The sequence below is a fragment of the Dryobates pubescens genome, chromosome 2 (genome assembly GCF_014839835.1).
Source record: "Dryobates pubescens isolate bDryPub1 chromosome 2, bDryPub1.pri, whole genome shotgun sequence".
Classification (NCBI taxonomy): Eukaryota; Metazoa; Chordata; class Aves; order Piciformes; family Picidae; genus Dryobates; species Dryobates pubescens.
In genome coordinates, this window is record NC_071613.1 from 56,095,784 (window position 1) to 56,116,037 (window position 20,254).

Genomic DNA, 20,254 nt, shown 5'->3' on the forward strand with positions numbered 1-20,254 from the left:
TAAAGCCATATGACACCATGGTGACTGACACAGAATCACCGCATCACCAAGGTTGGAAGAGACCTCAAAGATCATCAAGTCCAACCTGTCACCACAGACCTCCTGACTAAACCATGGCACCAAGTGCCACAGAAGGGAATTTCAGAGAGAGGTCTGAGTCCTTGTAGGAAAATCAGTAGATATGAACTATTAGCCCTGGGTGCTTTCTGCTAGGTACAGCTACCAGCAGGCAGTTCCCCACCTTCCATCAGCCCCCATTTCTGTTATTCCATGCCATGCCACATGGGTAGTGGCAGTCTGATTTCAATGTGATGACTATGTGGATAATGCAGTTTATTTTGGGGAGTATGAAGCCTGAATAAAGGTTATCATTTCAGGATGGAGAAACTCTTCCACTATGTGACATGATCAGAACAGCTGGGGACATACTGTGGTGGGTAGGGGAGAGGAGAGGCAAGGTATTTTGTATGTTCAAGAAATATATACAACATTGCCATTGCTTATATCTCAGCTGTGCCTGTTAACTTCTGGAAACATGTAGAGCTCAGCAATAAAGCACACTTGACTGATATTTACTGCCATGTGCATTACAAGACATTTTCTGTCACACATTACGTTCTGAAAGAGTTAAGTAACATGAAAAATACAGGCTCAAGATTATATCTGTCATGGATGAAAATACTACATTTATGCCTCATTGTAATCCATTCATTGGTTTATGGACCCCCAGCCCTCCAGGGAGTGTCACAGCTCCACATGATACTGCTGAGAGCCGTTATTTTGCTTTTGGATTTCTGATTTAGCTGAAAGAAGTTTAAAAACACATGTAGCCTGACAACTCCCCATTGGCTCTGCAACTGAGGAGGGTCAAGAGCATAAACTATTCCAGCAAAAGCCAGCTGTAACTTATGCTCACTAAACTGGCTGAAGATCTGCCTGCTCCAGACAGTAGCGTACAAGAAATTTATGCATTCTGCTAAATCCTCCCACTTCGGTTGAACTGTGCTTCATTTGGGGATCCATCATCACCACCATCAGGCCTGTGTTTTTTAAGCAACATCAAAACATGAAGGGAAATTGCACTTTGGGGGGTCTAACTCTCCTCTTAGGACTAGAGAGGACTTTCATTCAGGTCCACTAACATCAGCAGGAGCTGTGGTTAAAAGCTTAGGGACAGATACAATTCTCCAAACATCCCTTACTCCCAGTGCTGGTTTTAAAGAGAATTTAGTGCACAGTAGGGACAAATCTTTTCCTGTCTTTCACAATAGTGAGAGATTAAATTAGACCTCAGCAGTGTCACCTCCCCATCCTGACTAGTACTGCTGCTTATTGGACTTTTAACAGTTGGAAGTGGAAGAACTGTACATTTGGGCACACATAATCTTCAGCCAAAACCGGTAAGGAGCTTACATTTTCTGGACTGTGGTGCCTTTCCTTGGCAAAGGGATTTATTTATTTTTTACTGGCAGTGACTGGGATAGGGAATTTAGGATGGAATAGGCATGTTTAGGATGGAAATTGAAAGTCGCAGGACTGCTTCTTCCACCATCCTTTAGCTTTACAGAGGTAGCTGAGGAGGCCAGACAGGCCCAATTCTCATCTCTAAGGCAGATCCATTTTTTGCCTGACAGCCTGAAGCTATGATCTGCTCAGATGTCTCAAGGTTATCTGTCTTATCTTCAGGAACAGGTCCTACCTAACCATCTGTGGGCACTTCCTACGGCTCCTGCTCATTGCTGGGGAGCGGATGCAAGCTCAGAGTTTAACTGTTAAGAGTTCAACAGCAGTTAAGGAAATATCAGCAAGGCACTTGACAGTACTTGTTTTGTTGCATAACACAGAAGGCTAGATCTGTTTCTTACAGTTAGAAACCAGACCGGCTCGGTTCTGGATTTCTAACAGAAGGAATGTGCAGGACCCTGCTCTAAAAATGGAGTTGGGGCTCTCGTGCCGTTGGTAATGGTCTTTGCTCGTTCATATCGTGTTGTAGGCATCTATCTTTGCATTTGTTTTTTTATCTCTAAGTGGGAGAAAACATTTAAAACTTAGATTCTGCAGTCTAAGGCACACACTATCAGACACCTTTGGGTGTCACAGTCCATGCCTGTGTGGAAAACTCAGAGGCTTTCGTGGAAGATAAGTGTGTATATGGCTATCTAACACCAACTTACTAGATTCTTAGCACTGCATATCTAACATATAAATGTGACAATACAAAGGTGTGTCTGTAAATGTGTATGTGTAGACAACTTCTACTTCTTTCCCAGTGTACATTTCAGACATTTAAGGAGGCAATAATGATCCAAAACTGTGGAGTCCCACTGAATGCTCTTATGTGATAAACCTCTAGTCTAATAAGTGGACAAAAATATCCTTTTTCTTGCAAAAGTATATTTATATCATGGAACAGTGGCATAAAGTGGAACTATGTGGAAAAAAACCCACCCAGAAACCTTAAGTATGACAAAACCTATTGTGATTAGGCAATTTTCCTACTTTTTTCCCTCTTAGCTGCAGGACTATGCAGGTACCTATAGTACTTTTTTCCCTGACATTCAGACTGCATTTACTGCCCCCAAACAGGTTCAGGTAACTGCAAAGTTTGGGGTTTTGGTTGTTTGGTTGATTTGTTTTTTCACTTCTCCCTTAAATCTAAACCACCAAAGCAACATCCAGCAAAAAAATTTAGTCAGAATATCTACAGAAACCATAAAAGCCCTGAGCTAGGTTACAAAGAGTGATAAAGACCAAAACTTAAAAGGCTGGCATGGACTTCATTACTTTGACTGAAGCATCTCCCTAATATTCATTTTTTGTTTTGACATGCATGCCATGATACCCTACATTAAAATAGCACAAAACTTGTGTATGAATTGCTCAGGAAGTCCTGAAAAGAGATTGTGCAACTATAATCTGACATGGAACAAACTGCTTTCAGCTTAGAAATCTGACAAAAAAAACCCAAAACCAACCAAACCACAATAAACCCTCAAGAAACAACCTCATACTGAAATACAAAGAATGTAAGTGAAACATACTGGAAACATGCAACACATCTCAAAAGAAATTACTTACTTCTGACAAGGTAAAACTAGTTGTTGGCAATAAAATGCCCCGGATAGCTGTTAGCTGAATTTTGGGTGAAGTAAAAGTATAACTATGAGCATCATTTGATATTTTCATGCAAGGTAATTCTTTCAAATTTTGAAGCTAAGGGAGCAACTTTGATTTGAATCATTGTCTTTGTGTCTTAATGCTGACTGTGACATGCGATGATGTAAGGAAGGTAGAAATCCAACCTTATCCCTTTTACCAGGGTTCACACAGACCCTTTGCTATTTCTGAAGGCTTGGAAAAGTAAAGTTGGCACACAGTGTTTTCCATATCTAATTTCCTTCTTTGGTGAAAATTTTGGTAACTATTAATGACATCTACTATAGAGACATCCAAGATAGTCACAAAGCTTCTAACACAAACTCTTACTGTAAGCTGTGCTCTTTGTGTTTTTCACGTCTGACATACCAGAAAACAAAAATGCAAGTGAAATACATAGAATTAAAGAAACCTTTGTGAGCAGCTTCTAGTGTGCAAACTCAGATACTTTTCAAGCATCAATACTGAATCACAGAATTGTCAGGATTGGAAGGGACCCCAAGGATCCTCTGGTTCCAAGCCCCTTGCCATGGGCAGGGACACCCTTCACTAGATCAGGCTGCCCGGAGCCACATCCAGCCTGGCCTAAAAAAAAACCAGGGATGATCAATATGTCATGACTGTTTGCAGAGCATCTAAAAAGAATTTGTCTTTGCTCAGTGATGGCAGAAGTGCCCCTGTGCAAAAAGCTTCATCTCTGAATCGATGCTATCTATGTCCAGAAAGTAGCCACTGCTGTGAGGGTGGTCCTACAGGTCATAGAACTGGGCATTAAACAAAGTAGTTTGTTTGAATTTTAGAGGGAATCTCACAGAAGGGACTGGGTGGGAAGGGTCCTCCAAAGGTCATCCAGTCCAACCCCATCTACAGTAAGCAGGGGCATCCTCAAGTAGATCATGTTGCCAGGAAAACCTGACTGCCTGAAGAGCACCCTTCCAGCATTTTTCACCTTCCTGTTGGGATTCAAATCTAGTTTATACTTTAGCTGGGCTGGAGAATTTGAGTTAATTTGTTTTCAGTGGTTAGAGTAGAGGCTCAGCTTGTTCATAGCTAAGTTTATAGGCTAAGTGAAAGCAGTTTTCATTAGAAGAGGATGTATCTTATCTTTCTCCTAAGGTTTATTAAAAATATGTAGCACCTGATAATTTAACACCGAATGAGTGGCTGCTAAATTTCCCCCTCTCTCTGTCTCTCTCACACACACACACATCTACACACAGAGGAATGCTTCTCGACTGCCAAACTATGTGCCAAGATTTTGTTCACTTTAATCTCAATCATATGAGTTAGAGAACCATGAAACAAAGTTTCTACCAAGCATGTTGACAGATTTTGAGTTCTGGTGGCTCTGCAGGGCATCACTACAAGTACACTAGGAAACTTTTCTTATTAAAGATTGCTGAGCTGATCTGTTTTCCATGTAAGTCGACATGAGCAGTATCACCATAAAGAACTCAACACTTGCTAACTGATACCATACACTCATCAAAATGATTTCATTTCTAAGTAAACAAAAAGTTGTGGCACCTCCAGCACCATTGTGTGGTTACTGCTGGCACAGGGAAGCCAGCAGCTCCTTTGGTGTGTAATGTCACGTCGCACCATGGCAGTTCAGGACTGACAAATCTTGAAATATTGGGGTGACATTTTTTCCTGCAAAGATGGGGGGAAGAGGCATGGAACAGCCTCTTTTGGTCTTTTGAGTGCTTTCTTATTTTCTGAAGACATCTCAGAGAAGACCCATCACCTTACACTTGGTTTGGAGGGGTCCATGGTCATTTTAGAAGCCTCACTGCTACCTGTAAGTGGCCCATGGACTGGGCAACTGATCAAGCTCTTCTTTTTACATCCTGAGGGAGAAAAATCTAGATAGTTACAACTCTCCTCTAAGTACATGAAGCTTAAGGCCCTGATCCAACAAAACACTGAAGCTTTCCCTTAACTGTAGGGAACAACCATTGACCACAAAACAGATCTATTCAGCTCCTTGAAAGGAAGCCTCCATTTGTTTTGGTAGACAGAAGCTGGTATCAGTACAGCAGGAATTACAGAAAGAAATAACCTGTATCCATCCCAAGGTAGGATAAAGATGAGAAAGCAGTTTTTAACAGCAATATCTGTTTCCTGAGAATGAAATGCATGCTCCCCGACACCAGAAAAAAAATAAATAAGGTGCACAAAGAGAGAACTAGATCAGGCTGGCTGGAGCTGCCCAGGATCCGAGTGATAGGTTTCTGTCGCGTTATGAAACCAAACAGCCACATTTTGCTCTCGTTTGCATATATGTCATTCCTCCCAAACCAGGGAGCATTGTTTGTCTGTGTGAAGACAAAAAGAAGTTGGTTTGCTCTATAATTACATCCATGATCCGTGAGGATCCTGATTACAACAAAACAGTCTGCTAAGCGAGCGTACAACTGGAGATCTTCAAAAGCTTTAATTCCTTGGGGGAGTTTTCAGGCAGTAGCCAATTTGGGGACAATTCAGTTACTAGATTGCTAAAATATTGAATTGATACATTCAGGGGAGTAAAATGAGCTAAAAAAAAAAAAAATCTTCTCTTAAAGAAGTGCAAACCTTAACATAAAGCCTCCCTTTTAATCTGCCCTCTGCCTTGCTCCTGAAGCCTTCTGTTGGTCCCATTTCTCTCACTTAGGTATCAATCCCATTAGGCTGCCATATTACACGGTTAAAACATTGATGTAACACAAGCTGCTACAGCAAATAATTGAAGTAATAAAATACAACTGCAGTTATTTGCTCTCTTGAATTGCAGGCAGGAGAGAAAAACAACATAGTGTTGCATACAGAGAGCAAAACTTTGGGTTTTTTGTTTAATCTGTTTTCCTTTATGACTGTAAAACTGGTTAGGGGGGGAATATAAAAATCATAGTTGTAGCAACTTCCTTTTTTTTCCCCCCAAAAGGAAAAGCAATTAATCTAGGCTATGGAATGATGCCTTCATAATTTTATTTTAAATCTTTATTTTATTTATTGCTTTATTTTTAAGCAACAGGGATGTTGGAACTACCTGGGTTTTTGTTTTCTCCAAAAAGTAACTTAATGGACTTAACTTATTGATGGATTTATTTTTTTTAATGTGTGTGTGTGTGAACATCTCCTCTAGGCCAAGACTCATTTTGTCAAGTGTTGGCCCAAAGTCTTCTATTAATGGCTGAAGTATGAAGCCTGACTTCACAGGGTTTGCAGTAGAAACCTTGCCAGCTCCTTGTCTGTGATGGCATGTGTGCCGTGCTAGGGCATTGTGCCTCACAGCCTCAGCTTACTCAGGAGGAAAAGAGAAGATTTTTGTGTCTATCTTTTTATCTTTTGATTTTTTATCTTTTTTTCTTCATGGCTAGGGGGTGGATACCCTCATGTGTGAGCATCGCTGAATCTGACTCTGACCAGGGGGTATGTCAGGACCTTCATTTTCTCTTTGGCACAGAGTAAGCAACAGAGACAGTCAGCTGGCTTTAAATTTCTCTGGACTATTTTTTTGCACTTCAGCGTGTACAAATGTCAGCTGCTTGATTTACAAAGAATATTAACATTATTTTAATATCTAGAAAGTGTTGTTTGGTGCTTTTTTATTTCCTGGGTTAAGTGGTTTGTTTTATTTATTGAGCCTATTGAAAAAGATTTTATGGAAAATTCTGAAGATGAAATGCCTTCTTTCCTTCGACATCTTCGCTAATAGATATATTATACAATGCTAGAAAAAAGGCAAAAGGCCAAACTCATCTCTGGTGTAATTCCAGTAAAAGCAATAAAATTACACAAGGCATGAATTTGGCCCAGGCATTGTAAATGTTACTCTGGTGCACACTGAGTGTCTGCTTGTTGTTACTGGCAGGGCTTAAAATACAAATCCCCCACTTTTTACCTTTTTTTTTTTTTTTTTCATAGAAATGGATACATTTCTCTGGAACACATTAATCAATGAAGCAGGTATCAGGTAACTATGACAAGGACAGCAACTGGTTCAACTGCTGCAATTTTCCTGGCTGCTGCTGCTCACTAACTTACAGCCCCTGCTTTCAATTTTATTTTTAGATTTTATATATATTTATTCTCTTTTGTGTATTGTCATTGCAAGGCTTTTATTTTTTTGATTCTTTTAGCTTTTTCCCTTTTTTTTGGGTGTGTGCCATTCTTTTTTTTCTTTCTTATTTTTTGCTTTATTTTATATTCTTTCCCTGCTCTTGTCTCCTTTTCTCTAATTTGCCTTCTGTGCCCTTCCGTGATGTTTCCTGTTGACACTTCTTGATATTTTTTTTCTAACTCAGAATGTGGCTTTCTAGCAGACACAGAGGCCCCAGAGTGAATACCCTTCAGAGCCAATTCTGACTTGGACCTTGCACAAGGCTATTAACTGGCTCTTCCTCTAAGAAAGGTGGCTAGAGTGGGATTGCCTGAGCCTGAAGACAGAAATGGTTGAGGAAAGCATGCCAATATGTTTGCACTCGATTCAGACAGTCTTCATTTCTACTCAAAAGAAGGATTTTTAAAAAACAAAGGAAAAAAACAAAGCCCAAACCATTTTAAATCACAAACTTTTAAGGGCTTTTCTCAGAACTTTGTTGTTTGATGCTGCATTCATCTCCATGTTTAAGTTTATGCTTCTGGGCCACTTTAAAGTAAACATAGTTCAATGCCCTCGCAAACAATTTTCTTCAGCCCTCTAGAACTGCTTGGTAAAATGGTTTTATCTGCTGAACTGCTGGATATTTGTGTGTGTGTGTGTGTGTGTAGTTTTTTCCCCCTATTGTTTTGTTTATCTTTTTTTTTTTTAATAATAATAATAATTCAGCACATATAAAAGTGGGGAGCAGAAGCCTCCTTGGAACAAGATAGAATCATAAAAGCCTTCAGGAATCTCATCACAAGCTAAACAGTACAAATTGCACATTCTTCATGGAAGTATTAGCTTTTAGTGCGTGCCTGGATCCAAGCATAATAGATTAGCCCAAAGTGGGAAAGAATGAACAGTACAAAATTAGCAGAACTGGGAGCTCAGATCATTTGGTAGAGCAATATGATCTCTGTACTTTCAGGGTACTGAATTCTAAAGCCGCTGGAAACAGTATGTGAAATTATATCAGAGTGAGCAAGGAAGCATGTGTAGGCCTGGGAGATGGGAAAGAAGAAGAAAAAAAGTTGGGAAAATACCTTTCCAGAGGAATATAAGTACTGAAATTCACTGAATGAGCTTGTAGGAAACAAACTGCTGTTCATGAACAATTCCTTGGCTCTGAGGGTAGAGAACTATGCAAAAAGATGCGACAGAGAGAAAACACAAATAAAACACATTTCAGTGGTTGTGCAGGGGCCAAGTGCTGTTGGAGAATGATCCTGCACACAGACAGGAATATAAACCAGCAGAGGATAGGTCAGTCTCCTGAGGCTTCCCTTCTTCTCAAGGAAAGCTTGCCAGAACAAATCCTTTATGCCACCCCTTGATGGGTTTGGTCTAATCGTGCTGGGAAGTAGCCCAGGAATGCTGCAGTGGAAGCTCAAAGATGGTGGTGAGCATACTCTGGCAAAACTACCCTGTACTTTCTGCTTTCTCCAGGTCCTCAGGAATGGGAAAGAATTGGTTTTGAGAAGCAAATACATAGAATAATAATAAAATAAAATAAAATAAACCAAACACCAGGAAGCTTTAAGCTAAATACACCCTCGAGGAGCAAGTTGTTGAAGGCAGATCTAATAATATGGAGCATTACAATACATATAGGGATATGAGCTGATAGAGGTTATATATAGTGGCTATTAATACATGTCTTGGCTGCACAGGCCTTGCCTTCTGCATCCCCACTATGCTCCAATAATCTACCAACTACAGCAAGACAGTGACCCCAGTATGGGAGTCAGCAACTTTAAGAGGTGTTTGGGATTTTTCTTTCCATTCTTCTGCAGTCTTTTCTTCCATTAGAAAATGAGATACCATTAAATTCTTTTAAAACTCAGTTGTTTGGGTTTGTTGGGGTTTTTTTTGTCTTTCTCCTCCCTAGCTACAGAAATATATTCACAAGGCTTTATATTTTTTAAAACTCATTTCCTCTTTGCTGAACTCCTTGAGATAAGTGAACTCTCCTCCATGTAAACTTTCTACCAGAATACTGACTACCTTTTAAGCGTGCTATGATTTAGAAGGTAATGAAATATCACTTTCTTTTTCTTTTTTTTTCTTTTTTTTTTTTTTTTTTTTACAAATAGGTTTTAAAATGCTTTTAGCTGCACTTTAGCTTTTAGATTAAGAGATAAAACTGATGAAAGGGACATAACCTTCTGTCACAGGGCAGCATGGCATTCGGGAGGTGAGGTAGTTTAAAATACCATTTTTATCTTCATTTCTCTCCATCGAGATGACTGCATTTCTTTACTACATCCCATAAGGTAGTTTATCTTTGCCCATAAAGACATTTTCTCCCTTAAACACTGCATATTCTGTGGCATGAGACTTTGTGCCTGTGCATGTCTCCAACGATATGCACAACCAAAACACAGCTATGGACATTAAAGCCAAACCAAGTCTTGATTTTAGGTGCTTTGGGGTGTCAAACTTTGGACACCTTTGGGAAATCTTCACGTTTAAGACTTCTTCCAGAATCATGTCTTCTTAATTGCACACCCATCTCTAAGTGCCTGGTGGTCACTTCTGAAGCCTCACTGCAGATCAGCCACCCCTCCTCAGTCCAAAAGCCTTCTGCTTTGGGGATTTCTTTGTCACTGTACTTATTTAACATGATTTGCTCTCTGGGGCTCAGGGCAATGAAACCCAGTAAATAATACATTGGACAAACAGAGAAGATAACAAAAGGAAATGGTTAAGGTACTATAATAATTTTAGCCATCCTTTTTTTTTTTTTTTCCAGGTCACTATAATCTGCCCAAAGATAACTAATTGTTCAAAGTAAACATTCCACTCCGACCACAAAAGGAATCCATTACACAAACATATAATTCACAGTCATTTTTAGTGGGTTGTAAACAGTTTGGAATGAGCATAAAATGGGACAAAAATCAAAGTGAGCATTTAGAAATGAAAAAGTGTTTGCTACAAAAGGTCAGTCCCTTTCCTTGGCAAACTATGTAGAAAAGCCTGGGAAAATGTTGAACACACAAGCAGTAAGGGAATTTTAAAGCCAACAACCTCCCTGTTTCTTTAAACAGACATCGGAACCTATAACTGGATCCTGTCAAACAAACGACAGCAAAAAAACATAACAGCTGCTAAGAAGTAAAGTTGAAAGATAAAGTTTTCTAAGCTAAGAACCTTCTCAGAAGTGGACTAAAGGTCTTTCTTAAATCTTTAAGGAAGGTTATGGATCCCAGGGTGGCTTTTAGGCATTGAATCAAATATGTAATTTTGTGTATCGTTCCTGTCAGAGCATCCTGTGCTCCAAGAAAAGCAACGGAAAACAATGTCTGCAATGTCCAGTTCAGAATGGAAATGGTACCTGTAATCACCAGCTTGGCTGCCTGCAGTGGCATTTTTCAAGTCATTTAGGTTGATTCTGAGAACAGTAACTTGGTTTTGGGAACGGAGGGAGAGGATGAAGGACGTTTCAAAAGAGAGATGGAAGTTAAATTCTCTTTCCCCGGAGCATTAGTCTTGTATTTCTTTACCAAATCTAAACCACCCTGGATACCCTCAGTAGGTTTAGGATCCTGACTGCCTGGGGGTGTTCCTTTACTTCATCATTAGACACACAGAAAAATGATCATCCCTGGAAAAGAGTTTAGTATCAGACTTTTTTCACAGGATAAAACAGCACTTTGGGAAGTACTGGATGGCATTTTGCTTAGGTACAAGGCAGGCTGATATTGGTTGTAGTTTTTTATGTGTTCTGCTCATGCCTTTCACATGTTTGAAGAAAAAAGTAAATGCAAAAAAACCCACCTCACTCAGGACTTTGAAAGGGTCATGGATAGCAAAATAAGTAGGCAACTCAAGAAATGACTGGAAATAATATCTGGCCTAGAAACACCAAAAGTCTTGCAATGGGCCCCACCCTTGGCAGGAGTGCACTGCATGTGAGTTATAGTACAGTGGGAGGATCGTCCCAAGCTTTCCATGCTGCACCACTCAGCTCCGTGCTGGGGCTACCTATCAGACACTTTCTGGAGAGAACAAAGCACATGGAATACAGATTGAAAAAGGCAGGTCAGCCCTGAAAAGCCCCAGAAAAGCCTGAGGTACATCCAAAGGAAGGCACTGATGACATTGTGAAAGACCATATGGAAAAAGCAGTGATTCATTAAAAATTTTCCCTGCAAGCCCCTGAGAAAGTAGAAAATTAAGAAAGTTTTGAGTAGCAACTGTGTTTCTGATCATTGCATGGTTCAGAACTGTCCTCATCAGGTCACACCATATCCATGGGAATTTTGGGGTTTTTTTCCTGTTCAGGATATTGGATTAGACACCAAGGGTGCAACACTTTTTTTGCCTATAACCTGCTGATTTTGGTGGCACAAGCCTGCAGAGCTAAAGGCCAAGACAAGAAGCCCATCAAAAATTATGAATGAATAATTACTACAGGAAGAATGAAGAAAAAAAATTAAGCTTGCTTAAAAATGAAAATTAAATGTGACAATTGCCTTGCAAGTTTACAAGAACTGGCACATTTTCATTGACTTTCTCTATTAAACTCCACTCCCAGCTCTTCATGATGGTTGTAGAAAGACCTTCTGATTCCCAGCCCTATTTCAATAGCTACAAATAACAAAAGAAGCTGAAAGGGAAAAAAATAAAAAAAGGGAATTCACTCTTGAACAAGTGAATCCTTGTCAGATAGATAAATATCCATTATGGTGTGAGGATTTGTAGGCCAAACCTTATAAAGCACCTCTGTCCCGAAATGGTGAATAAGCAAACAATAGCCTAGGGGAGAAATGACCAAAAATCTGCTCAAAGTCGAAGCAAAATAATTGCAGAATAATTCCTTTGATTTCAATGTAGATATTCATTTTAAAACAGTGTAGCTAAACAGGAAACGGTGCCAACAGCTAATGACACCCTCTACATTTTTAATCTGTGGGAGAATATTACTACAGTTGGCTATTGTACGTAGCCTCATCTACACAGGAAAATCTACTAATTAATGTGCTTTATTCAGATGGCTGCTAGACTTTCTGTGCACAGTGATCACGTTTAAAAAAATATATATGAAAATCAGGAGAGCAAATCTAAGCATCCATAGGTAGATCATAATTAAGCCCAGGAGTTGGTAACTCAGAAGACAACCATTCAGCAAATTAGGAATGTTTTGTAAGTGACATTTAAGGTTGATCTCCTAAGGGTTTGATTATTTCCCCCCCCACCTTTTCTCTTAATCGAAGCACACAAGTAACATTTCTGGTACAGTTACAGTATGTAGATGATCCATTTTCTAAATAGGAAAAGGGGAAAAAAAATAAAAAAGGCTTTTCTACACCAGCCAATATGCCAGCTGTACGGAGTATCTAGGCCATCTTACTAAGACTAGGAAAGTAAACATACAGTTTTCATTAAATGTGCCTTTCCCATAATTGGTACATAAGTATTTCCCATGACTCTGCAGTTGAGTATCTTGGCTGGAGGCATATCTGGCCATTAAGAGGAGGGCTTCAGATCTGTTGAGTCTCAGTCATGCCGGGAGACTTGGCACCTCCACATACTGCTTCCTAATACCAACCCCGGTATAAAATGTCATCAGAAGCTTGCATAAACATTGGACTTAGCTTCACATAAATTACTGCTGTCCTGAGATAGTTTATGCCAGAACTTAGTAAAAACAACACTCTGAGTAAATAGAATGTGAGTAAATGCAAGCATCTTAATCCAAGAAAATGATAATAGGAAAAAAAACTATAAATGCATATCAAATCTAAACTCATAAATACAGCCATAAAATGGAATTTTTATCTCACGCCACATGATTAGCTTTTGTTTACACATTAGAGTAACGAAGAGGGGGAGATTCTTCAAGTCACAGCAAGTCTGAAGGAAACTGAAGAATATTAATGCAACCCTCCCAAGGATGAACTCCTTGGAGGAAACAATGATATTTTCATTTTCTTCCGCGAGCATTTCTCTGATAATCACACGGACAATAAACACCTAATTAGGTTTCTTGGATTTTCCCATTACAGCTCAGCAGTGCAGAGACCTCTGGCCTCGCTTCTGCTGGAGGACTGGTCAGATACCACAAAGCATGGATGAAATATCTAGTGCATCTTTTGGAGAACCCGCGCCATGATCGTAACCTAACAGTCAATTAGACATGTTCTGCATGGCGTGGCATTTCTATAATCTAATCTCTGCCCTTCCTTTTCATGTTCTGAATTTCTCCTCACAATTCCTCCTCTATTAATAGTCACTTCACACTTTTCTCTCCTTTCTTTGTCTCTTTCTTTATCCAGCCTCCAGCCTTCCTCCAAAATCCAATGCTACTATCTCCCCCTACTGAACGATCTACAGTTTGTTGGTCTCTCCCTGACTTCCTGCCAATCATTCTGGGAGTAATAATATCCCAGTGCTCTCTTTGCTGTATAATTAAAGCATGAATTTCCCAGAGTTTGAAACTCCAGGGTGGTTTTATTGCACCTTTCACTATAAACCCAGGTAACAATGATGGAATTAAAACAGCCTTTTCCTTTGTGGCTGACGGTCCAAGCGTCTTTTTATTTTTCATTGGTTCTCCTGTTCTGAGCCTCCAGTACATGGCAGCGACAATGGGTTCACCCAGCCTTCCTCTGAAAATAAATTTTCTATCTTTTGCAAGATATATGTTTCCCCAGATCCCTGGAACAAGTTGTAAACTTGTAACAGATGGTGATGAAGCCTCACATTTTTATACAATACATTTTAAGATTCTGCATCTACCGCATGTACCTTCCAAAGAAAATGACCTTCAATGAGAGAAGATACACTCTGCAGAAAGGCAGGCAGGCAGGCAGGCAACCGTGTTAAATGCATCTTTTTTACACTGTGAAACTCCTTCTTAATCAAAACTTTTAATGAGGATGAATACTCATTCCAATATCCTTAGCAGAATTCTGGCTTTTTAAAAATAGCAGTAAAAAATTAGACACCTGCAAGCATTAAAAAGCAAATAAAAATATGGCCACGCTTGGAACGCTTATTTTGGTTTAATACAATTCAGGACTTTGGAAAAAAGTGTTGGCTCTGCACTCACCAGAGACTTCAGGATGGAAGTTACTGACATTTTATTGATGCATAGCATTTGCTTGCCCAGAGAAAGACTAAAACAACAACTTGTCAAACAAAGCATAAGGAATAATCATCCTGAAGAGGTTCTATTAGTGTCTTATCGTATAAAGGAAATGAAGATACAGACCGAGACAGTTCAGTTCATGACTGCATTACAAACCGAGCTCCCTCTCTACCCTGGCAATTCAAGCAGAGTTAGAAGGCTAAAGTTTTGATAGAGAAAAAAAAATAAATATTAAGGCACTCACCTCTTCTTTCAACAGCTTTTATACACAGTTGCACGAACTGGGGGACTGTAGATTTTTCGTGCTCACAAACCAAGTGCAAATGGGAGCCAAAAATTTGATCTACATTTGGGGGAAAAAAAAAAAAGGAAGAAAATACATTAAGTTATATTATTAGTACTGGAATTTTTCTCTCTTCTGAGCCCATATATTAATTAAAGCCTCAGCTATCAAAGATGGACAAAATTGGAAACAAATCTTTTTTGAGTCCTAGTGGTCATTAACTTCTGCCACCACAAAACCAAATCTCTCAGTATCTGCTGCTCATAGCACTTGGTAACCCCTCCTGGGTTCAGACCTCGATGGCAATTTACAACTTGACCATGACCTTTCTAAGGCTTGAAGGTCTCTGGAGTTTACTTGAATCTGTCATAAAAAAGTGGAGGCCATTCTAGAGATACATCTCCACATTGTGTTGAATACAAAATCCTACATGATATGAACTGTTGGTCCAGCCATGAAACTCATACTGGTGGGTAGCCTGTCTCTTCCATGCATACAGTTTTACTCTTGCCATAGAGTGCTGTAGGGGTGCAAGGTTTTCATTAGTTTGTATCATTAGGACATAGCACAGTTTCATCTCCCTTGACAAGAGGAGTGGGATTTTTATCATCAAGTTACCCGTATAAAACAATAGAAGGTACTAGATGCCTTTAAGGAGGATTTAATCTTACACCAAGTTTATTTGTGTTGCTTCCTTAATGAATAACCATTTCACTAGCTAATGCTGCCTGTTGTTTTCTATGATTTTAAAGTTTTGATTAACTTTGGATATTGATCTTAAAACATATTTCTATAACTCTTCAGACTACTAATTAGCCTCCTCCACCTCATTTCCACTCTATACATCTGAGAAATTATGAAAAGAGCAATCAGTAATGGGGATGTTGTCAGCTAGAATCAAAATGAATCAAATAGAAGAGAGAAACTACTCAATAGGAGCCAGTTAAATGTTCAAACAATAGGAATGTGCTATCATAATTTATCTGAAGAGGCAGTCTCCATATAGCATTTCAACAGGGTACTGCATTTTGGAAATGGGCTTAGAGGCTCTGGAAATTTTTGTATAGACAGCTGAAGGCTTCTAGCATAAGCCTGGGCTCTGCACAGCAAACCCAACAAGCCCTGCTCACTTAAGAGAAGGAGCTTCTGCTTTCCTCTACAGCTCACAAGACACTGGATATTTCACAGAAAGGTAAGGGTTGGAAGGGACTCCTAGGGACCATCTAGTCCAACCCTCCTGCCAAAACAGAATAGAATTAATCAGGTTGGAAGAGACCTTTGAGATCATCGAGTCCAACCTATCATCCAACGTTAATCAACTAAACTGTGGCACCAAGCACCCCACCTTCCTCCAGTGATGGTGACTCCACCACCTCCCTGGGCAGCCCATTCCAATTGGCAATCACTATTTCTATGGAGCACTTCTTCCTAACATCTAGCCTAAACCTCCCCTGGCACAGTTTGAGACTCTGTCCTCTTAAGGTTCACTTAAGACAGGCAATACAGGAGTGCATCCAGGTTGGTTTTGAGTCTCATATCTGGGCAGCTCATTCATCACCCTCAAAGTAAAGAAGTTTTTCCTCATGTTGAGGCAGAACTTCTTGTATTTCAGTTTGTATCTGTTGTGACTTGTCCTATCACTGACCACCAGTGAAAAGAGACTGGCTCCATCTTCTCAATACCTACCCTTAATGTGTTTGTAAACATTGACCAGATCCCCCCTAAGCCTTCTCTTCTCCAGCCTAAACAGCCCCAGGTTTCTCAGCCTTTCCTCATAAGAGAGATGCTCTATTCCCTTAATCATCCTCATAGTCTCTGTTGGACTCTCTCCAGTAGGTCCCTGTCTCTCTTGAACTGAGAAGCCCAGAACTAGACTCCAGACGAGGCCTGACTAGGGCAGAGTGGAGTCACAGTCAGTCCTAGTGCATTCCACTGTTATCTTTGAGGCAAAATCTCCACTTGTCCATTTTCTGCTTTGTACAGAACTTCACTTTCAAAGAATCATAGAATCAACAATGTTGGAAAAGACCCCAAAGATCATCAAGTCCAACCTGTCACCCAAGACCTCATGCCTACTAGACCATGGCACCAAGTGCCACGTCCAATCCCCTCAAACACCTCCAGGGACGGCGACTCTACCACCTTCCTGGGCAGCACATTCCAATGGCTAACAACTCTCTCTGTGAGTTGTTCACTGTCATTATTCAATACTATTTCTTACTAACCTCAGATTTCAAGAACAACTCTACTGCCTTTTCTTTCCCAAACACCCCAGAGCAGGGAACAATCAGGGGAACAAGGTGCACGGGATGGTTTGGACTTCTTGATATGCATCAAGGAAGTCTACTCCAGCACTTCCCAAGGCATGTGATCTGCATTCTGGAGGAGTACTTCAAAGCCTGAATTTAAGTTAGTTGGAGTTTGGGCTGCAGAAGGGCTGGAGGACTGGGTTCACAGAGCTGCACAGAGGAAGGTTGCGTGCATGTGTGGCGTTAAGCATTAGCGAACAGTCTGTTACATGTTTGGGGGTTATGTTTCTGACAAAGCACAGTCTGGTTACATTTTCTTCATAAAACATTTATAGCTGCCTTCAGTGGTAATTATATATACAGAGATTTATGATTAAAATGTACTAGCACTTCCTCTTTTGACATCTTAATTGTTCGTTAAAATTTCAGCAAAGACCTGTCAAATTCTTTGCATAATATGGAATGGTCCCCACTGTAAATTATGGTAAAGAGAAGTAAAAAAAAATGCATCTTTTTTAGTGGACAAAGACACGTGTAAACAATTTCAGAAGTAGAAGAGGCAAAGAACTGCACTTTGTTTGGATGGCAGCGCAGGAAGAACTGAAACAGAATTAATTTGTGGGTGTTCAGCAGTTTCTCTTCCTCTATTATAATCATTTTATGACCAACTTCTAGGATTATTTTGCAGTTACTTTTCCAATCTCCAGTAGAAATGTTAAATATTTGGTTTTCCTGGGAAGAAACTTTGAAAAGGCTGGAAGCTGGAATGCCTTTCTCAACTAGTCCACTACTTCTTTTCTAGGTGCCTCTTCTGTATCATCAGCAAAACATTTAAACTCATTTTATATACCTTTCAGTGTCACATTCTGTATCCTGAAGTTAAGCTCTAAATCACCTCCTTAGAAAACAGGCACTCAGGACTTTTGTCTTGCATGGAAGGGGTAGCAAACCAGCAGTAAGTGTTGCTGGGCATCAAGAGAGACTCTGGTAAAACAGCGACGCACAGCTGCTTTGGATGGGTTTTCTTTCCCCTCTTCTAGACATTCATCTGTATTTGTAAGGTCATGATCCCATGAGTCATCAAAATACTCTGAATTCTGGATGCTCCTGAACTCAAACAAACTCAAACTCTCACTAGTCAATTGATTTTTTATTTTTTTTTCTCTTTTGGCTGGATCTGTTTCTGTGCATAAACATGGGAATGGCAGCAGTGACACTGCCATACTTACCCTCTGAGAGGTCACAAGGATATTGGAGGAAATTTCAAGTTAAGGCTTGTTTGTGCAGTGTTTTGAAGACAAGGAAATGCAAAAATGGCAAATTACTAACTTTTGTAAACTAGATTTATGTGTGACTAAGATTAAAATATTGTTTTCTTACTCTTTTATAGGTGTGCATAGATATTTATAAACTAGTTGAAGGGGAAACTATTCAGGACATTTGCTTTCAGAAAAATAAAAATTGCTCCCAAAGGGATAAAAGAAGCAAAAAGAAACCTTTGTTTGATTTATTTGTGATAAGGCCCTTCAAAACTTCATTTTTTATGACTTGGAAAAAAAAAAAAGAGAGAAAAAAAAAAACAAAGAAAGAAAAAAGAAGTACACAACACCCCTAACCTCCTGTTATGACAGTTTATGTTTCCTATCCAGCTTATTTAACTCAAATGCCTGGGAAATAGACACAATTACCACCTTATGGAATGCTACTTAACTTTAAATGCTCCCCTCTGAATAGAAATCCACTTTATCTTCTCAGAGTTATTCCAGTTTCTCAGGAATTATTTCCTCCACAGGCTCCTGAAGTGCTCTTGTTTCATCATTTAAAAATTTAAGCTAACAATTGTTCAGAAATATCTTTTATTAGAACAAAGGCAATTCCCATCCAGTGGATTCTGTTCACAAGAGCTTGTACAAAAGGAGCTGCATACTATGCCCATATACAGCTTTAATCATTCACTCTTTCAGCTGTTATCAATTTAAAACCAATGAAACTCCCACACTGAGTCCATTTGAGCAGTCAATTTTAATATCTTGGGGCATCTGTAGTTATTCTGAATTGGCTGCAAAAGCAGAACTAACAAGTTAAGCTCTAACCATAAGTCTACATCAGGCTGGTAAACCATACATCAAACACAGACAGTTAGTCAATAGTGTAGTATGAAAAACCAACAAGCATTTTTAAGAAGAGCAATATATTCATAATATGTTTGGTGGTATGGTTTACATTACACCTCCCTGATATCTGCACATTAAGCTCTCTATTTGAGCTGGTGGGGTGTGTGACAGCTTTGCACATGGAGATAAAATGAGACACCAGAAGAGGAGGGAATGGACATTTGCAAGTTGTATAATATAAAATGATGATTACAGCTGCAGTGAATTGCTTGTTCTGGTGAGCTTCAAGATTTCTCTCAGCCTGACAGTGCTACTTTTTTTTTTTTGAGTGGCTCTAGCAGGCTGCAGGAAAGCCACTAATTTTGAGCTGCAGAAATCTAGTCTATGGGAGACAATACTTCTGGAAAAGAAACAATTAAAACAAAATCACTGAAGCCACATCCTCACTAAGAATCCCATTGTTTAACTGGGTTTGGTGCACAGAGATGAGATGTGGCCACACTTGGATGGAACCCATGCTTTAGTGTTTCTTATTAAAAAAAAAAAAAAAAAGAAAGAAACAGGGAAGGCCATGGCTAATATTCTCACTTCCCAGGGTGAAGTTCAAATTCTGACATGAGAGAAGGTATAGTGGTGTAATGTCCAAGTTTTCAGAAACCTGAATCATGTCTATGCAATTCTCTGCCTTCCAGGAGCAGAATTAACTCTGCCACATCTGGGTTTGGGCTGCTGGATTAGCAGAGATTTGCATCAACATCTAAAGTGCCTGTTTGGGTTGTATCTGTTTGAAGGTTGGGAGGGAAAAGGGAGAGGCAGAATAAAAAGGCAAAATAAAAGAGGGATGTACATAGAGAGAGAACAGTAGGAGAGAGGGAGAGAGAACAGTAGGCACCGCAGCAGTGGATTCTTTGGAGAGGGACAGAATGTGCTTGAAAAGGGGCATGTTGTAAAAGGTGACTTCTTCTAGCTGCTCACTCTGTGGAGTCAGACAATATTAAGTCAGACATTAAAGTTATGCTGATCCCAGACTGGGCTCCAAGTAATGCCATGACACTTTCAGAGTAAGTGGGCCAGGTCCTCAGCTACTGAAGTCAGCAAGGTTGTCAGTGGAGCTCCCCTGATTTATGCTATCTGGGAATCTTGCCAGTCCTTTTAACTTGGAGATTTACTACACATCACTGATCTGTGCTGGTCATCAATTAAATAAAAAATACAAAAATTATTACA

General features: G+C 39.7%; 1 protein-coding gene across 1 annotated transcript in view; it reads right to left on the reverse strand.

Moving 5' to 3' along the window:
- ARHGAP15 (Rho GTPase activating protein 15) overlaps positions 1-20,254 on the reverse strand; it is a 369,524-nt gene that overhangs the window by 135,829 nt on the left and 213,441 nt on the right. The window contains exon 9 of the mRNA XM_009907693.2: positions 14,626-14,724. Within this exon, the coding sequence (XP_009905995.1) occupies positions 14,626-14,724 (99 nt within the window). The remainder of the gene's footprint in view (positions 1-14,625; positions 14,725-20,254) is intronic.